Raw genomic sequence first — 21,526 nt, 5'->3', positions numbered from 1 at the left:
TCGGTCCGGTGATCTCGCGGACGATACTCGGGTACACCCGTCTCGCCGTCGAAGAAACCGAGGAAGGAGTACGTGACCAAACGGTCGGCCTGCAGCGTGGCGCGTGGCTCGGGATTTGGCATTTAACGGTTTATGGTTAGGTATTTAGGAGGCGCTCGTTTACGGCAATTATGTGTCCTGATAACTACATGCTTCACCCGGCAAATTCCTGCATTCGTAGGTAAACCGAGCAAATCAGTGTACAGAGTGAAATTCCGTCGTGACGTTCGCTCGGAGCTTTATCGAGTGATCAAAGCCGTTCTACGTCGGCCGGGGAGTCATCGCCGTTTCTCGAGTGTTTGATTAGAGATTATTAAACTGATTACACGGATTAGAAATCTCGGAATTTATCGACGTGTGTTTACCTTTCGACACGGAGTGCGTACACCAGAAGCCGGACTCGATACACCTTCGCGGTGTGCGTGATACGTATCCGGACGAAATACGTTTTGGAATCTGTACTCCTCGATTTGGCTATCTTTCGAATATTACGCATGCGCTTGACAGGATGAAGATTCCCGGACGTGCAGATCTCATCGGGAATTAAGAGGCTTATCCAGTACCGTGCAGAAAAAGAGGACGCTTGTCAAATTTCGAGATGATTAATTCGACGGGTTCAAATTCCAATACGCTAAGTGGACTTGTGCTTACTCAGCGTGTGCAATTGAGAAAAGATATATTCGAGTATGGACTCTTGCGGGCTAGTCAGGCACACGAATGCCCCGGTATTGCCGTGCGGCAGTGAACGTGTATGTACGTACAGTCGCTTTGACCAAGCAACAGCCGGGTAAAACTGCTCAAGTAATCATTTTTTCAATAGAACAATAAACACGTTATTTTATCTCGGTTGCGTAACCCGGTGATACGCTCCCTGTAGCATGTATCGGTAGATACCTATGTCTCTTGTACTCGTGGGTGTGTAAGGCGTGTACGCGCGACATGTACGCACCTTACGGGATATAAGGAATAGGCAAGACGGAGCAAGATACCTTCCACGCAACGGTATAGAGATAAAGGTGGTTGTCCAGGCGCACATTATTCGTACGGGTATACCGTGTACAAGTTGCGTAGCTGCTGAATGTTGGTTAGTTACATATACTTTACTTGCGTAACGTAAATCAAAGATATCGAGATTGCAACGCGGTCATATTGCGATACCATGCGGGTAAGATGTGTATATGTACGTACATGTATCGGATATTGATTGACAATGAAAGTCTCTACGCTCTGTCGGAATTCAATCTCTTCAAGATTGACAGTAATCACGTGAAAATTATCGATAATTCTAGTTTCAAATTCACTCGCATGTTATAACTTCCTGTTTTACGTATAGCGTAAGGAACTTGAATGTTGGATGAACTGTTTCAGGCATGTCTCAAAAGGTAGACGATGCACGTGATGCGGAAAGCTGAAATTATGAACTTCAAGATGCGGGCGTAACCCAGGCTTCAAACGTCAGGTAAAAAGTGAAGTCCGAGATACGACAAATGCGAAAAGAGGTGCAGAAAATCATCGTTCAAGTCCGGAAATTTGAACCGTTGAAAATAGGAAGTAACGGATGTGACGGCAGAACAAAGAATTTAGAAAACGGGAGTGAAAAGGCATAACACGTATGGTAGAGGTAGAAGGTAAGCTTTGAGCTTGAAAATTGCTTAGCACAGGATACAAGGAAGCAAAACCGAACGAATGCAGATTTTAAGAATGTTGAGATAGAGTACGGAATACGGAAGTTACAATGACGAAAGAGACGCGTCGGCATCGAATATTGAGCAGATACGATATGAAACCAGAGGGTGAAGTACGAACTTGCGAGCTGCGAACAGATCGGAAAACAGAGGTAGGTGCGATGAATGAAATTTTGATTTACGGTTACCGCTCGGTCCTTAACTATTTTCATTTTTTACCACAATCGAAAAATATAGTACTAGGTGGAAAACGAAAATTAGTTTTCTAGCTGTTACCGGAAAGTCTGGTATCCGTTAGGTACTAATCTTTATCATTACGTTCACTGTTGCCATATTTTCTTGCAACTGTTGCAAAAATTTAATGCTTCTGCAACAATAAAACGATGTCAAAGCCTTATTTAACTAAAAAAAGTAGAGTAAACCTCAGAAAGTGATTTAGCGCTGCAATTACCGCAAAAGTATCGACAGTAGCGCAAAATGGTAACGCGTACCTCGTTTTTCCTAATTCCAACAATACTCAAACAGTTTTTTTTAACGATACCCGTTTTACTCAATTTTTCTAGTTACCGTAACAAATGTAATTTTTCTCAGTGTGCGAGGTCGCAGGAACGAGGTCAATTTCGGAGTGCATCCAAACTGGTGGAAACAAAACTCGAATATCCGTCCTCCCGGAGGATGGTTTGGAAAGCACGCAGCGCCCGGTTCGCCCCGGCGTAACATCGCGTCGCCTCGAGTCTCTTGAGCGTTTGTCGAGTTGTACTTGTCAGGTCGCCCTGGCGAGCCGAGGTCCGAGGGGATCCGAGGGGGGCCGAGGAAGAGGTGGAGCCTGTCGGTTTCGGGTGGGGAACGCGGAGGCCGTCCAACCGACGCTGGCCGCCCCACTTTTCCTGGTTCTATTCCGCTCCGCGAGGGGCGCTGGCCGCCGTCGACGCCGCTCCATCTGGCCGTTCCCTCACTCCACAACGCGGCCCGGGCCGAGTGTGTTCGCCACAGCGCAGCGCGAGCCCCCGAATCCATCGTCACAGCACATGCGCGAGGCCAGTGCGCGAGATGCGTCAGTCAAAATCGACACCGAGGACCCCGATGCCCCGACGATTCTATATGTAATGTAAAAAAAGATAAAGAGAACCCGGTTCCCCGACGCGCCGCGCGGTTTCCTCGTCGAGTGTCCCCCGCACGGGCTTCGATAATTCGACTCGCATCCCGAAACAAGTTTTAATACAGTGTTTTTTGCGTATCTCGACAGTGCGTGTGGTGTGTACAAAAGCAGTGTGCCGACGGACCGGGTCTTTGTATTACAAACGGAACATCGGTATCTCGAGGGATCGGCAGCCATCGGCCGACAGTCTTTATTTTCTTTTTTTCTTCAACTCGAGAAAATATTCTCGCGTCGCCCGCAAGCTTCGGGGGTTCAAAGTTCGCTCTGACCGGTGTGGAACTGGAATTCTCTCGCAGGGCAGCTTGCGCAGCAGCTCGGCAAAGCTATTTTTCACGAGCTCCTTCGCAACTTGAGATAAAAGGAGGGAGAATAAACCTTCGAAACACTCCGGGCCCAAGATTCTCGCGAATCTTCGACACCCGGAAGAGCACAACGAGCACGCGACAGGATATCGATCGACCCTCGATCATCCGACGAAATTCGGCTGTGTCCTGGTCGGGATTAAGTGATCGACAAATCCGCAAGGTTCTCAGCTCGGGTCAAACATCCGCGGTGAGTGTTCTCCACGGGACGGAATATGCCGAGGATGAAAACGGGGCCGCCAAAGTGAGGCTGACAGTGATACCCTGAACCGGAACGAAGAATCATCGGCACACGACCCGGTGTGGAAATCGTCGCGATCGTCAGTGCGGTTCGTTTCTAAGACAAATTTAAACTTGGTGAACGTTGCGAGGAGCCAATCTTGTTCGCGGAGCGGCTCAAGGACGCAGGGAACTCTTCCGAGTGTGCATCGAGTGCCGATCGAGCGATCGATAGATCCGGCGATCGTTGACCTCGGCCGGTAAATCGGCGCCCCCGCCCTCCCAAATACCGGCCACCTTTTATGCTCGGGTCAAAAGTGTCGCGCCCCCTTTCGAGGAGGTAGCGTCTTCGGGCGGGTTGGACGACGCTCGGCAGACGCCATCTCCGCGTCACCGGCGTCCCGGTCCCCCGGCCCCCTCCCACCTGCTTCTCGCCCTCAACCCCACGGCGGGAACCACCCCGCGACAGCAGCCACCCTGATGGGGGTGTATGAGGAGCGCGCCCCTCCCACCACCGGCATGCATTGGGTAAGTCCTGCTCCGTTGATTCTTCTTTGCTGTGGCAATTAATTAACAGACCGCCGGACCGAGAATCTGTGAGGAATTTCGGCTGTCGCCCGATTTGCTCTACGCGCCGGCGTTCCGCGTCCTCGTCTTCGGCTTCGAACTCTTGTTTACCTACACTCCTCGACTTCACCTTCCACCCCACCCGAGTACCGCGTGTATCCTACCTCCATTAATCGGCTTACATTAAACATTTCCGGTCCCTTTACCGGATTACTTGTACGTCGTACGGTTCGTTCGCATTACGCCTGACCTTCTCATGCCGTCGGATCTCTTTGTCGCCTGTCGTCATCCGCAACTCAGTATTGTGCCCAACGGATTTTGCTAGAGCTTTCATTCTTGAGTTACTCATTGTTCTACCTGTGTACTTCGGGTGAGGATGAATGGGACTCGTAAGCAACGGGACAGAACCGAAGCGTATATATTATATATTCTAAGCTGTATCCATTCGCAGGATGCTGGCGAATGTTTATGCCTTCGATAATCGAGGGCGCAACGACACTGATCCTGTCACTTCACACTCTTAATTGCTCATCGGTCATGGAGAAAGCGACGAAATTAATATATGATTTCCGTCGTTAACCTTCACCGAGTCACCTGTCCTAATCACCTGTCCTAAGCCCGTAATAACGTAACGATAAAATTTTGCATAGCGATGGCACGAGAGGCGAAAATTTAAGAGTACAAGAATTCTTGCAATACTTACACACTAGGTTATATTTTAACTCGTCTGGTGTAAGAATTTTCGATAAATCAGCTCTTGCGGTACATAATGCATTATTACAGAGGCACGGTTGTAACGTTCATCTAAATTCAAAGCGTCAAGGAGGTTTAACCGATCGATCAAAAGGGTCTCCCGTCCGGCAGAACGTACATCAGCAACCGCGACGGTCACACGGTCCTTTTCTTAGCCAACTCTTGTTTTCGAATTAATCTAAATTGCAAGGCGTTTATGTCCGAGTCTGGATGTGACTGAAATTAATTGGCAATAAATTGCGTCCGCCTCGCCGTCTCAGGCTAAAACGATCTCGGACAGGCCGAACGGGAAAACGCTGCTGCGGCAAAAGCGTGCGTCACACCATCGCATGGTTGGTGTCGTACGAATGCGTGGACAATTGGCAAGAATTTTGCCAAACCGTAACGATACGTTCGGCACGCCGAGAACTGGGGGTGGAGGGGGGGTAAAAAAAAGCAGGAACGCGGTCTATAATGCAATGCGCATCTCAAAACTGCACGCGAGTTTCTCATAGTTTCTTAACGTCAAGCTCGCGGCAATAAGGAGCGTTACCGCGGGCGGAGTCAGGCAAAGCTGGTCGTCGTAGTCGTCGTAGTTCGGTTAATGAGGAAAATTGCGACTCGGCGGTGGGTCGAGACGTGAGTTTTTCTCAGTTTTTTCACCGGCGTAAGAGCGGACGAAAGGCTGTCATCGCCCCGACAACTCGCTCCTGTCGCTGCAGCCCGTTGCCCACATACTTAGTAGGGTATGCCGCATAGTTGTCGGTGTGGCTATTATAGGTGCAACCCAGCGGGGATTCAAAAGGCTATACAACGACGACCACGCGACGAGGAAGGAGTCAGCCGTACGTCAACTGTCGCCACCACCTGCATCAAGATACATACGTACCGCGGTATAATGCAGAGTAGAAAGTCATATTTTCCTCATATATTTTCACCGATAACGGATCTACCGTGTCCAATGGCGTACCTTGCGCTCTTGCGGTGCGTGCGATACACGCCGCGGCCTACGTTTTGCGGAGTAACGAGGTGTTGCGCCACTTTTGGTACCGCCATATTTATTACGTACGATCTATCGAAAACGATGGGCTGCCTTGTCAAGGCTCCGAGCTACGAGGCCTCTCCTACGAACGAGTCCTGGTTCGCACGTCCGATAACGAACTTGCGGATTTTACGTTACGCCTAATGCAACAAACAGTTGACTTGTAATGATCCGTCGACGTAGCCGTCGCTCTCTTACGTAACAAAGTCCGCTGTGTTGCTGTTACATACATATGTACGTATGCGTACTATATCTGTATACACGCACGTGTGTAATAACGGTATACATATTGTAGTACACGCGAGAGAAACCACGTGCATATTATACCTACGTGATATTTCTTTATCGCGGACCACCGTATATGTATAGGTATATACACACACATTTGTTTAGACGTTTACAATGTCGCTTGACACGATTGTTTCTTTTATTTCTGATTGTGAGCTTTTTTTTTCCTCATTTTTTAACGCAAATGGTAACTCGACATTTTTTTCCCTACCACATTTTGTTGTCGTTTTTCTTGTTTCTTTGGTCAGCTAGGCTTAATTCCTTGCAGAAATCTCTCCGAAACTCTTTTACCGAGATTTGGACGCAATAATTTCTCATGACACGAACATTATGGTACAGGTTACGAAATAAAATTTAAACACAAACGGAACAACTTTTTTACCGATCAATATATGAATCGAATATATGATCTGGCGAATTTTACTTAAATTTTTCTTCGTTCATTTTTTTTTCAACGCGATATCCAAGTTCTATTTAATTATTTCTTACTCGTGATTTTCAATTAAGCTACGCCAGTCAATTGTGTTGACAATATTATATATCGGTAATTATTTACTGACTTTTTCCGTGGGAATAGTATAAAAAGTTTTGAACCAAATAACAGACTGCAAATATGCTTAAATTTGACAGTTAGTTATTCGATGGACGTTCGGAGCTGAATAAGTAATTATTTCTCTGAAATAAAAAATTCGGGAGCTTATTGCTTCTGCTCTTTTTTTTTATTTCTTGTTTGACATAAAACAAAGTTTAAGAAATATATTTGCGTGCATCCACCATCAAAGGATTAACAAAAGTGACCACATTTTCAGTTCTTTGAAAAAGTGGTTCGAATTAATTGTCGTCGAATGTATAGGTGGACAGAATAGGGAAAATGTCAACGGACCCACTTACGACCTTTCTATATCGCCGTATTACTTTTATCATTCCGAGCATCCTGCTGACGTAACGTAGCACGTTACATATAATTTGATATCAAAAGTCGTTCACTACAGTCGAGGAATGTGGTATCGCGTCTTCTACGACCATGTGCAGCGTGTGGTACACGGAGAGAAACATCCGAGAAAAATTACCCTGTTGTTAGTGTAATCGTGATGCAAAAGACACCTAATGCAGTTTTTACCGTGCTGCATCAGAAAAATGTGTCGTCACATTTTAAATTTTGTGCTGCCGAAATACACAGTTTCTAAGCAAGGTAGTAATGTTTTTCATAAAAACCCATAATTTTTGTAACATGCATCAATAAAAACTGCATTAGGCGTCTTTTACATCACGATTAGTAACAGCAGGGTAATTTTTCAGTTGCAGCAGTACACACAGGCGTTCAAAAGCTCGGAATCGCAGATGCATTTTTGAGACTAAATTATGCAGTGTGACGGGGAACCGCTGTTAAAAAAAATATAACGTAGATTTTTCTCGCAGTCAAATCTACATCGATCGTGGTACACCTATCTAAGCATATTGTGACTCATTATCGGATTTGTAAATCTTGCCACAATTGCCGTAGATTTAACTTAAAAAAAAAGTCCCGTCCGTATGGACAATATTTTTCTTTCCGTACGGCTGCGAGGGAGAGGAAAAAGAGCGAAAGAAAAAGTTACACACCGGACAAAGCCGGGTTTCGGATATCGAATGAGTAAATACGGTACCTGCGTTATATTTGTAGCCGTTATATTATCCGAGGAAGTGTCGGAGGTGCACAACGGTTATAGGATATCGCACGTATATTTCCGAAAAGGTGCAACAGTAATTACCGGCAGTATTAGTGCCGCTCAATTAACTCCTCGAATTATTAGCATAATCATCTTCCCCGAGTCTCGGGACTACCGTGAGCCTGCGTTACGTACAATATCCTCTACGTTTGTGAGTAATATAAAAATCAGATGCGACACACGATACATCCCACACACAGCCTCTTATCTCCCCGTCAGTGCTATAAGAGAGGCTCGTTTGTCCGGCGTTCGGCGACGTCCGCGTCCTCGAGCAAGTTCCACATGCACGCGCGTGGTGTTCGTATATAAAATATTACTAATTGACGATGAAATCGTCAACGAAGAGCTGAGTACGTTCCTCCGGACAGCGCTGAATCTGGATCGGGAACTGTGATGTCGACGCGGCATATATTTGGTTTCGCTGCGGGGCTGCACTGCGCGCGGAATATCTTCGCTGAAACGCCGTCAAGTTGACGCCGTCGCGTCTGCTCGGGGCGCGCGGATCTCTTCGGTTATAAACAATCGGTCGGAGAAAGAGAAATAGAACGGGATAATAAAAGCGTCGCGAAGAGACCAAGACGAAGCATATCTGCGCCGAGCGAGGATGAGCGAGCTGGGAGAATAAATAGCGGCGAAGAACGCTCTCGCATCGTCGAATGAAAGAGAGAAGGAACGAGAATTATTACTGTTTTCACGAGATAAGAGTGGGAGACCACATCGCTCCAGCGTGTCTGGTGGCGATAATGGACCTCAAAACTATAACGTACAATTTATGTATCCACGCAGAGGCTGCCGATCCCGATGCCGCTGCTTTTGCCTCTTCTTAAATATACGACAAATTTGCGAAATATTACGATAGCCGCAGCAACGTCTTCGATGTCGCGGAATATTATTACTCACTTTGTACGATCGCTGAGCACCGACGTTTTATCTTCGGATCAATCGTCGTATTTTTTTTTTTTTTTTTCATATTTTTTTTGGATCAATTCTTATGCCACGTTATCAATTACGAACATGTCTTGTACGTTATACTCCGTGCGGTTCATTTTACAGCCGCGATTCCACGCGCAGTGATACGAAGTCTGCGGCATTTATCGGCAACACGAAACGCTCGTTTTTGGCACGTGTGGCGTTTGATATGACGGGGAAAAAAAAGGACAAGAAAAGAAGGAACTTTGTCTGGCGTAGATTACAGTTCTCGTGCGATTGAATTCTTACAATCCAATTGTCGCTACCGTGTTGAGAGGAAAATTCTAATGGCATCTGTGATGCATGCACGTGATTCTGTGTGCGTATAAAATAATGAAAAATGGAAATTCCAGACTTCCATGAGACTTCGAATGTTTGTTGATTTCTATGCCTACGCGATTTCTCCCTTATTCTTCACGATCGTCCTTTCGTTACGATATTGAAAACTGTTCAACTCGAATGCGCAAAAACTACAGAAAAAGGCTAAATATACTCGTGTGTTAAACCGTGCCACCGAGTATCTACGTGGCCTGTAATCAATGTCTAAAGTTTATAAAGGGGTCAAAGGTCCGACCGGTTATTTTGACGAGAGACTCGCTGCATGCGCACTAGTTTCGTGCTGAATGAATTGGAAGTCTGACCTCCGAAGACTAACCACCGAGGCCGCGCGATCTAAAAGAGAGCAGTAGAAACAGAATTGGAGGTGAAGTGGAGAGAAATCGCGAGAGGGCGCGAGCAGATGGATTTTGACGCGGGCAGATATGGGCTAGCTCGAACGAAGTTGTGGGTGCCATGGCAGAATTGCCACGTAATCGGAGTAATCTGGAGGTCGGGTCATGCATTGCGACCTCGAAGCAGTCTTTCTCGGAGCCAATAGCCAGAGAGGTCCGTTTGGGTTCCCAGATTTACGGATGAAACGCGGTTTCAAATTCGTCTCTATTTACGGTGATACGCATTAGGGTGATTCTTATTTGGCTCGTGTCGTCACGTCTTCGCACCTACCCCGAAAAAGTAATATTGTTGTTTAGAAAAAAAGTGTCATCGCTGATAACGTGATAAATATTAGATTTACGAAAACTTTGTAAGAGATCTTTTTTGTACAGCGTTAAATTGCTTACAGAATAGCTGGAGGATATATTTTTATAATATACAGTTTTAAAGTGATTAACAGTTTTCTTTGAAAAAATTTCAAACGCATGCATTTTTTCATATAAAATTCGACCGCTTGGTGGGGCGTGTTAGAGTTGGGGAAAAAACGGCGACCGCGAGTAAATTCCGACATGACCCAAATAAGGACCACCTTAAAATGTACGCCCATATCTACGCTTGACGTACAAAAATGCGGTTTTCCTGAATTTTCCTGTATTAGTGTTACGGACCTTCGTTTCGCCTTGTAACCACGGAGGCCGCTGCGGGTCGGGATGTTGCACTGTCCTTATCACTAGAATATGCGACCCTTGATAAAACATCGTGACGTTGGTCCGCGGGCGAAGTCTAAAAATAAGCTTGAATCATTCCCCGAAAACCCGGGTTGACGTGTGTCAGCTTCCACGAATCTCGCGCAGCCGATTGCATTGATTCTTGAATTAAGAAGATAGGCGAAAAAATATCTTGTCATTTTGCCATTTACAGCTTATATTCGGCAGCAAAATGGGAACGGGTTAACGAAATTTCTTAACGTGAGTAAAATTCTCCCAGAGAGTGAGAGAGAAAGGGGGGTAAAAAAGGGTCACCTCAAAGTCGCGCTTACGTTTCGTTTTGCCCATATACTAAGCTCTTTTATCGTTTATCGGCTTCCTTCTTTTGAGCTAACAATATCAGGAAAACGGAGAGAGAAAGAGAAAAGTAAAATCAACAGGAAATGAATATGCTATGCACGTTTCCGGATTAACATTTTGTAAACAGAAAAATAAGCCTGTGTGTAAAATGTAAAAATATACTTTCATTTCGATATCATTGAAATGTTATGCAACATAATCTATCGCGGTAAACCAGAAGAAAATAATCACTTTTGCGCTTATCTGACTTGGTTGGACTAATTATGAATCGCTCGATATAATGGTGAATTAAAAAGATCGAATGACCTCGCTCAAGCAGGACACGTCATGCATCTCAAGCCAGTCAAACTCTCGCCGAACAACAGCATTCGTTTAATTCCTATAATTCCTCAGAGAAGCAACAGTCGGTTAATTATAGCTCTGAAAAATTTCCATTTCTATTTCCATCTGGGTCGAGTACTTATTTCAGTAATCTCTAGGTTTACTTTTTGACTGTTGAATTTTTAAATTTTGTCAAGAATAAAATGGAAACTGTACTGTGGCTTGGAATAGAAATTTTACATGATAATAATGGTAATTGAACACAAATTGATCGATTTAACCTCAAGTGATTACGACCTTGAAAATAATAGAAAAAAAATTACAACAAATCATTAGCATGTAATATTTTTTTTTAAATGTACGATTTTCTGTAACAGAACCGGCTTGAGGTGTAAAAGGAAAAAAACATCTGTGTACAATAACATATACCATCGAAATCTCTAGAGCTTGTTCTAAACGAGCTACAGCAGACACGGTTGTCGATTTAAAAACTGCGATAAATAAGAATAAACCGAGTAAACCGCAATGGTCTAAGAAGCTAAGATACGCGCTGTCAAATTTCGTAAACCACGCGTATAATGCTGAATACGCGGCGACCAAACCCATGGAAATAATTTAGTGAATCGACGATGCCCGACAGAGTTTGCATTTACGACTCTGAACCGCTAGATTTTTTTCTCCTCTCGAGGTATCGTCACGGAGTCGTCGATCGGTTGGGTGAATAAATTCTGGGGCGCTCGGAGAGGGATTTCCACATCCACTCGGTGAACGACGGAAGGGATGGGACACAAGGATGGTTTCTGCGGGTGGTAGGAAAGTGTCGACGAGTTTATTGGCGGTCTTTGAACAGACCGGCCGGCGGAACGAACGCGATTAGTACGGGAGGACTCCGGAGTCTTAATACTGTGTAATAATATCGTTGATTTCACTTCTTCCACCAATGCCGGCCAGCCGTTGCTTGGCTGTACAGCCTTCGACAACCTTGCGGTCGGCGGTCGCCCGTATTTTACGCCACGCATTATCAAGTCGGCCGGTTAACTCGCCTCCGCACCTCGCTCTCGGCCTTCCGAACTCGCCTAACGGTAAATCGTGTCTACCTCTTCGTTTTAATTGCCCTACGAACGCTGTCAGCGGCGCCGCGGCGCTTTGGCCGCATCCGACGCCTTCCGTCGCGTCGCGACGCTCCATCCGATGTATACTCGCCGATCGACAATTCTCCCTGTAATATCGCAACGCGGACGAAACTTCGACCCTGAGATTTTTATTGCACGTCGTAGCTGTTGTTAATTTTTTTATTTTCCTCGTTCGGTCGAACATTACCAAAGGGATCGTAAAATCCAATCATGTATTCAAATTCGGATGGCGAATCGACTCGCCGGAGACCCGACTTGGCGTCTAGTTCGTCTACTACCCCAGTACCGATATATTCACAGCCGACCACGATTTCAGGCACCGCCGACTCTCCGTCTGAGCTGAGAATCAATGGTGACTAATTCGGGCCTCACCTAATAGCCACGTTTCGTTAGATGAACGATAGATAGAGACAGAAAGAAAGGGAGAGAGGAAGAGGGGGAGGACACGAAACGAGACGAAAATTTAACGGCAAACTGCAGGTGAAATTCATCGGAATACAGGTATCGGATGGCTGCCGTACGGCCACGGTGACTTGGCAGAGTTTTCAGTTTCGCCAGACCTCGAAACACGGGCTTGCAACTATTCCGTTGAAACGCTCCGCTAGCTCTCGAGGTTTCTTAATCCCGCATCCCGCAGTATTTATTCGTCGATTACGAACGAAACGGAACAACAAGTAAAAAGAGGAAACCATTACAAGAGAATTTCGAACGTTCATTCATTTCTTCCTCTTTTGTCGAAGAGGTTAAAAGGATTCGCCCACTCTTTGAAACCGCGGGCGTCGTGTGAACAGGTGTAATTCGAAAGGCTGCGGTGTATGCCGAAGTGTGAGTGGAACAGGAGTGAAATTCGGCTGACATGAGAGGGATCGCGTGAAGGCGAGCAGTTTGGTCCTAATTCACGCACCCTGCAGCCGACTAGAAAGCAGAGATAACGGCTATCGTCGACCGCGTGCCAACACCCGCCTACGCTAGACGTAGAAAACGCGAGAGACCTTCGCTTCCACCAGACGGCATCGCTGCTCGCGGTAGCGTTAAGTGGCGGCAACGGCAGCACACCACCACCAGTACCGAAACTCTGCACTCCAACACGTACAGAGTCGTTATCGCTGACCGCAGTCACCGACCAAGGAAGCCAATAGCGGTCACAAATACTATTCCCTCTCGGACCGATGCGAACACCCGCGAGGTCGACCAGATGAAACTCACTACCATAAGCTGGACCAGCCTCGCTGAGCTGCAAGTAATTTCCACATTTCAAAGATCGTGCTGAAACGGAATTTATTATCAAGCGCGGCCAGACCCTGCGGGACGGAGATTTGAACGTAGTATTAGTTAGGTCGGTTGTTCTCGGTACCGGAATCTCGTACTTTGATAAGAAAATTGGTGATAACTGAAATTGTGAATTTAAGTCAACCGCGCGGTATTATTTTTCATTTTCGTTCTTTCTTTTTTTTGTTGGATTTCCCCTCAATTTACAAAAAATACTTTCCGTTGTTCGGAATACGGTATAAATAAATTACGTTAATGGTTCGGTTTGGATTGCAGAATGAAGAATTGATTCTGAATTAGAAACTGGAACGCGTGTAATAGCAATTGAATTGTTTTTGCAGACAGAAATTGCTCGATCGGAAGCGAAATTTATACGAAGAGAAACAAATTGTCGTTACGTGGACCGCGATGGAAAAATCAATTTCCACCGGATGTTCTCCGAATCTCTGATAAAAGTAGTAGATTGTTTATTCCACAAGTCTTGATGGAGTAATCGAAGGAAACGGACAATATAGCAGTTTAAAAGGACAAGATTTTATCGGTCATCGATATTCACATGTAGTCGTTCATCCGGAAAATTCTCTTCGGTTTGCGGTCATCTGTAGATATTATCACGAGTAAAAAAAATCGTTATAAGTCTTAGTCAATTTTCATCGTCTCCAACATTAATCGTTTACTCGCCGTCTATCGAATGAGCATTGTGCATGGATACAGATTCCCCGATGTGACTGTACCTGTAACCGTATGACGATTACAAAAGTAAACTTGCCTTGCACAAGTCCTCGAGCTATGTATGCAACGGATTCGTAATATATGAATTACCGAATCACTGAACTGAAGTAATATATAAACAGGAACACTTGTCGTCATCGTATCATTCGCGTTGACTGCAGGAAACGTGTATAACATTTTTCGACAATGTCAAAACTGCAGATACCTAACCGTTAGTTACGATTACGCCCGACGCGACGGAAACGGTTCGTGTAACTTTGACGAATATTATATCTGTATAACGCAGACGTCTCCGAGTGACGCTTAAATTTGACTCTCCACCAGAGGTCTGGAACGGGCGCGAAGTGGGGAAGAAGACGCAAAGCTGAAAGCTGATGAATGAGGCGATGTTGTGACGCTTCGAGTCAATGGGTCCCTGCGATGAGTTTAAAGCGTGGAAGGACGTCGAGGCCCTTCACCCGGGGGCGAGTCCAAGAGGAAGAAGGTCCCCGAGGTGGGCAATGCGGTGGACGGGCATTGTTCACCGAGACAGGCGACGGTCTGGGCCCTCGGACAATACGGCCCTGTCAGGGCAGCCCAAACTGTTTGTCGAGTGTAATACCTTAATCATCGGAAAGCCACTCGAGGCCTCCGCCGATCGTTTAGCTCTCCGCTCGCCTCCGGGAACCGAGTTAGAGTTTCGAAATAGCTGGATAGAAAACCGAGGCGAGTCGAATCCTCGTTCCCGCGGTTAAGAAACCCTCGCAAAATGCGAGGGGAATCGGTTTTCCACCGCGTGTGTAATCTGCGAGCGAGCCTGCCTGCCTACCCACGGTAATTTATGTCCTCGACCGCGGACAGCGCTGACATTGAAACACGGCAGGCGCTCCGATTGGCCGAGCCGAGGGCCTTATAGGGCTCCGCACATGCGCGGGGACCGCGACATCCATCAGCGTCGTCTCCGTGGATCGGCAGCCCATCCAGGCGGTCGCTGTCACCTCGCCTGCTCACCGGGTTGCACAATGCCGACGAGACGACGGGGTTTTTCGTCGAGCGCTCGAATTTCGAGTGCCAATCGAGGAAGGAGATTATACGATTCCGACGGGACGCTGAGAAGGAAAGAGAGACTGATGGGAGGGAGAGGAAAGAAGGGACACAGGAAGAGATCCGCAGCGGTCGCGCGCACTACGGAATTGCATTTGTCATGGCATATTTATGACGCGAAAAGACCGACCAGGCCGGCTTGTAAATTTCTACCCATTGCACCTTGCAGCGGTTCGTCGGCAAGAAAACCTGTATATAGCATATGTGGTAACCGTTCGATTCTCGAACATATTATGCGGTATAATTAACGGGTGTACCAACTTTCCGTAACTTAGGCGCTACCCATGCACTGTGCATTCGCCCTTATTCGTTGACCAGGGATTGCATGGTTCACGGTTTATGTAATTTGCGTACTCTTCGCTCCGAAAATTAGAAGAAAATATCGAGATTCTTTGGGATCTGCGACAGATGGTTGAAAAATATACCAGATTAGATAACAACGTACGGTTACGCAATCGCAACGTGAACAGAACAGCGCAATGTACAAGTACCTACCTACCTTGATTCCAGTACACGTTTCGGTAATATCGCGAAAAAGTTTAGGAAGGCGCAAAAAAGCTTCAATCCTTATTATCAAACGGTCATCGCGCTTCACGCTCGCTGATTCGCGTTCTCATGAGCTAGCTGCTGAGGCAGGTAAGGAAGGCTGTTGCTGAGAATTGACGAAGAGTATCGTGTGAATTATACTACAGGAACTTTTTTCTAAGGATTTCGAATACTCTTCGGTCACAAACACTCGGATTGTGGACGGTTAATACTTCCGAACGTTCGTATTGCTTTTTTTTTAACAAGAATTCCATCCGGTATTCCATCTCTCACATAATGCTTATCTGGTCAAAATGCAAAAGTCTCGAAATCCTGCGCGATTGTAATCAAAAATTACGTAGTATCCGCAAGTTTGATTGTATTGACGATAAGCGAGAATAAAAAGTCGAAAGGCTGAAATAGTTATTCAGGAATTCAGAACGTAACATTTCTTTCCATACAGCGATCGTAATCATTATCGATTTGCAATAGGAGGTATTCCCCAATTACGAATAAAGAAGGGTCTTCGCTGTGCGGTCGTGCCTAACGAGACTAACGAAATAAATTCTCCACGGTGGGATGGTTGAAGAACGGTTAATCCAATCGTGGCTGGTAGCGCAATTCGAACGTATGAATTCGATTCGCTCATACGATAACTCGAGAGTTTCAGCGATTTGCAATGTTCTGATATTGATAAAGCAGGATAGAAATAAAGAAGGAGAATTTGAAGTTAAACATCAATTGCTTGCGAGACTGAATTCTTTGACGAATCGCACTTCGCGCAATTTCGATATGCAACCGTCGATTCTCGCAAATCCTATAACGGTTATACACCGTAATAGATATTGTGTCAAATTTGGCCGGTGTGGATATCTATAAATAAAACTTTCGGGATCAATTTGGAAACATAACATCAGACAGCGTTTAATCGTTACCAAATTTTAGTCTACGGAATTTCACCCAGAATCATTTTTGACGCTGTCGATATACGTGTAGGTGCACTCTCTAAACGTGATTCAGTTATAAGTATATCACTGGAGGAAATCAGTGTATACGGACTGAAAATCAGTGGGATATCGGTGAAAAGTCACTGTAACGTCAGTGCATGTGCAATGTTTTTTCTTCCAGTGGTATACTTAAAATTGTGAATCGGTGAATTTTCACTGATTAAAATTTCGAGAGCATCGACCGAACTCCTCCACCGATCTAAATCGTATTCCCAATTGGTTTCAGCAGCCTCCAAGCTCCCAGGAGCGTGGCAGCGGCTTGGGTCTGGGGTGCCAAAGTGGGCCAGGAGGCGCCGTGGGGGGTCCCGCCTCCGTTGACCAGGCACGCGACCTCTCCCCCTGCCTTCCGGCGTCGATGGGCGACGCCGCGCGACCGACGACCCTGCCCTGCAGCCCGCCGAGCGGCCATCACCACGGCTCGTCGCACCAGACGACGACGACCCCGACGACAACGACGACGTCCCTGCACCAGACGCACTGCGGGGCGAACAACAACTGCTACGACGGGACCTCCTACGAGCCTTCGAGGGAGTACGGATCCTCGCCGAGGGGCGAACGGACCCAGCAACCCTCGCCCGAGGCCTTCAGGATCAACGCGTACACCTCGTCGACGGGTCACGGACCCTGTCAGGAGTACCGGACGGCCTACGATCACCAGGGTAACGTCGCGATGCCGCCCCACGCCCTCCACCACCACCACCACCACCACCACCACCACCAGCATCACCTTCACCACCAGGCCTCCGAACACCTCAGGACGGTGCCCAAAATCGAACCCCCGCCGACGCCACCCTCTCACTCCGACGATGCTCCGGCGGTCATCTGCGCCGGGTGCGGACTCAGGATATCCGACAGGTTCTACCTGCAGGCTGTCGACCGGAGGTGGCACGCCGCTTGCCTTCAGTGCTCTCACTGTCGGCAGGGCCTCGACGGCGAAGTTACCTGCTTCAGTAAGGACGGGAATATATACTGCAAGAAAGATTATTACCGGTGAGTTTCACCCGTCGGTTATTCACGCGTGCTTTCTTCTTTGCGGCTTATTTTTATAATGCGCTTTTCATGACATCGGCGAGACGTTCATTACCAAACTACCAAATTCTAACGGTAGGTATTCCATTTGTCGAAATCCAGAGAGACCGCCTCTTTAATGACGGAAAGTATCGAAAACAATCACGTTTATATGTGAGTTTGAATCACTGGTTACATGCTTGGGGATAACAGCAGCGTAACACCCTATGGATCATTTCAATGTATGAGGAATAGAATGGTTTTAGAACGGAAGGATCGGTGCCCGGGCGCCTTGAAGGTGCAAACCTAACCGCATCTGCTCCAATTATTTCGTACCTGAGGCATTGGCGCCTCGAAGTAGTTGAGAGAGAGAGAGAGAGAGAGAGAGAGAGAGAAAAGCGTTTATTAAAAAATGTTGAGAGGGCTTGCTTAGACCGCAAACATGGGAACCATCGACGCGACTAACGATGATGCGACTTTACGACGTTGCTTGTCGTAAATGCACCTGGAAAATTCCTCCAAGAAAGTCGGCTCGTAACCCGTTCATAAATGACGTGCGTATAAATGAATTTTTCCAAAAATTTCCTCACCCCGATTTTCTTTTACCAAGCTAGGATTGTTGAAACAACTGGCTTCCGTTATGATTCTTGCTGTGTGAAACAACGTCATTTTCCAAGTGCAATTTTTTTCTCTGATTACACCAATATCGGTCGGTATAATACGCTTGCACGAGTAGATGCGCGTGTCTAGCTTGCAAAGTATCTAACATTGGCATAATCGCAAAATCTGGGCAATTCCGCGGCGTTTTATTAAGCCAAGGATGTTTATACGTACGTAGACTAGTATCGTACGCTACGTAGTTGAACAAGTCATGTGACTAGCCTCGTCGCACGCATTGCATCGAGTAATTTTTCCAATCCTTGTGACCATTTGCAAATTCTCGAGACTGTATACGTAACCGCTATTAGATATTAAATAACAAATTCTACAACGTCGTTGCGTGTTGTTTGCCCATGTTCTTAGTTTACTTTTTCTTCATCAACGAGGTTACAACGCGACTGGAAGATAAAAATTACGGAAACTTCGCGGCAGGTCTCGTTAAACATTTTCATACACGTCCAGTTTTAGCTGAAAAATGTGAGAGAAAATTTCGAACTGGCGTACGTGACATGCCGAAGGGGTCCGTTACATCTTAATTACGTTCCCAGAACGAATTGTCAATATATGCAGGAAAGCCTGCATCCCCGCTAATGCTTCCAGGAGAAACGCAATTGTCTCGGACGGTTGCAATCGCCAATTACGGGCAAACGATTACGATTGGTATACATATGTATACTTATGCGTTTACCTATCCCCATATACAATTTATTTAAGGATCGGCATGCCTGCTTTACACCAGAGATTTAATCTGTCAGAGTATAAGGAATCGATCGCACCGCCGACACCGTATTTGCGGATCGCTTCGGATAATAATCTATTGCTCAATATCGTCGCGGCAAGATCACTTAAAATTACTCAGTATAGCGCCGCAATGCGGCGACGAGAGGTCCCAAGATGATCCTGCAGGTTCAATTAGAGCCGTAAAAGCTGAATGTTTCCCTACGGGTTGATTGCTCGTAGAGCATTATGGGACTTGCATTTTCTCCCGATTCGCTTCTTCTACTTAAAATTTTTCTTTTCTTTTTTTTTTTTTTTTTATTCCCCCATTCATTTCACCCGTCCTGCCTCTCTTCGCGCACGCTTTCCACGCTTAGAATGTCGACGAAGGCGGCTCGCACTCTTACCGGCTCAATAAGCATTCTCTCACGTTCGTCGGCGGCATAGTAGTTTTCATTCCTAGAAACAATTGCGAGCGACAGGTAGGTATATAAGACTTTTACGCGGAAATCACTAGTCTTGCCTTATATCCATGCGGACCGAGACTCTCTCCGGCAACGCCTCGCGCAAATCCCTCCCGCGATTACAGCGAATTGATCATCCCTTCTTTTGCCTCGCCCTGCAGGTTCGACCCATGCATTTCTGAGTCGCTGCAACATCATCTTGCAGTTCCGCAACTCGATTATCTCCCTCTTCGCTCGGCATCGATGCCAGCTTTTTCAACTCGCCACTAACAATCAGCTCCACTTTTCGCCTGACTACAATGTCGATCCTCTCGTGCAGAATATAACGAGAGACGCTCGCCGCACGCGTGAAATCTTCTTCCGCACGTTCTGCAAGCTCTCACATCCGCCGTCAAGACACCGCGACGCGAAGTTACAAGGCTGAAGTCGTTTCGCGAGAACGACTCAAGTTATCTGAGTTTCGCATGCGGGATCGTCAACTTGGCGGATTGTCATTAGCAGAGACATTGCGTGCCTAGAACCAGCTGGTGAACGTCGAGTCTCTCTCTCTCTCTCTCGCTCTCTCGCTCTCTACGTGCATCCAGCCTCGACGCATCTTCAATGAGATTGCTACTTTACCCAAGGTAGGCATGTGTTGCACGCTGTATGCGAAGCGAGATTATCGCGATCGGTGTACTGCACCGCACGACATCAAATCACGGAAGAACTACCGGCCGCGATGATGAACCCACGGGGGGAAAATCGCATCGCGCCTGCGCTGTATTGTCGTTACGATCTTTTCATAAGAGAAAATCCTTAATGCATCCTTCCTCGGACGTGGAGGGTCGCTAGCCTTGTATAAACGGGGTTCGCGTGACGCCTCTGATCGCCCCGGTGATTCCGTCGTAAAAATTGCTTGCGCGTAAAGAGATGGCTATATTTTCACAGCCGGGTACTTCCGGGATCATTTTATTCGGTACGTGATTCGACGACACTTCGACTTCACCTTTGCGTATCCGCATAGCGCCCGTTAACAAACCTCTGCAACGACCAATCCAACACGCAAAACCTGCACGGATTAATTCATCGTCTGTACGGACTCGTCTTTTTTTGCGCCCCGGGATATCACTCAGAAACATCGATCATTTCGGTATTTCGACTGTAATACATGCTGTACCAGCTGTAAGCTCAATTGCGAGATCGTTGAATTTGCCTTTTGCGAAAGGTGTGCGTTGCGTAACGAGCGTGAACGCCATTGCGCATTGGTTGCAAGCGTTGAAAGTAATAGAAAGAAGAGAGAGAGAGAGAGAGAGAAAAATAAACCATTATTGTTGACGGTTAGAATATATTTACCGGGCGATTATCAAGCAGGGCCTCATTTTCGATCCCATGGTGTATACCATTATACAGATTTCGTCAGTTTCGTGTTAGATTTGGCCTTTTAGAATATTCATCGTTCCACAAAAGCTCGGCATGAGCGTCCTCGTTCACTATATTATACGAGATAAACATACATGATGCAGAGCTACCGTGTAGGTATATCCGCCTTGTCTTCCGAGCAGGTGATAATTTCTTTGGCACACACGGGGGCTCGAATACCTTTGTCCAAAACCAATCGAACGCTTCTCTGAACCTCTCAGCTTCTTCTACCCGGTTACCACACCGCGCACTTCGTATGTAACGTACTTACCTCTTGCGTGCCGCGGGTCAATTACCGTACATGCGAAAGTGTCGAAAAGTATGATCGTGTTCCTCCTCTTTTTATTACTTATTTTTCCGCCCGCTGTCTGCGTTCCTTCATCTCACGCTCGTCACGTTCGACCGTTTATCTTGCAGACAAGTGAACTATAGGCAAGTTTCCCTGGGGTGGTGCTGATCTTTTTTACTTGTATTTTGTGTTTCTTTTCTTTTTTCCGCTTACTTCATTTTACACGCGGTGCATAAGTAATTGACGACCCGGACCCCCAGGAACGACTCGAATTGGGTTACAAGACTAATTGCAGAAAGTGCAAATTGAAAATCGCGTTACCGGCAGCTTACATGCGGTTCTTCCCATTATGCCGCCACGTTCCATCGTCC

At 46.5% G+C, this 21,526-nt stretch overlaps 1 protein-coding gene across 3 annotated transcripts in view; it reads left to right on the top strand.

The window, feature by feature from the left end:
- Nucleotides 1-1,257: 1,257 nt before the first annotated feature.
- LOC124175532 (protein apterous-like) overlaps nucleotides 1,258-21,526 on the top strand; it is a 35,328-nt gene continuing 15,059 nt past the window's right edge. The window contains exons 1-3 of one of the 3 annotated variants that reach the window (XM_046555888.1): nucleotides 1,258-1,876; nucleotides 2,316-3,992; nucleotides 16,846-17,609. In XM_046555888.1, coding sequence (XP_046411844.1) covers nucleotides 3,945-3,992; nucleotides 16,846-17,609 — 812 coding nt within the window. In that variant the 5' untranslated portion in view covers nucleotides 1,258-1,876; nucleotides 2,316-3,944. Of the gene's footprint in view, nucleotides 1,877-2,067; nucleotides 3,993-16,845; nucleotides 17,610-21,526 lie in introns of those variants that run through there. The other 2 variants (XM_046555890.1, XM_046555889.1) reach the window with 2 other exon arrangements.

This window comes from Neodiprion fabricii, chromosome 2 (genome assembly GCF_021155785.1).
Source record: "Neodiprion fabricii isolate iyNeoFabr1 chromosome 2, iyNeoFabr1.1, whole genome shotgun sequence".
Classification (NCBI taxonomy): domain Eukaryota; kingdom Metazoa; phylum Arthropoda; class Insecta; order Hymenoptera; family Diprionidae; genus Neodiprion; species Neodiprion fabricii.
This window is presented reverse-complemented; position numbering and strand designations above follow the sequence as displayed.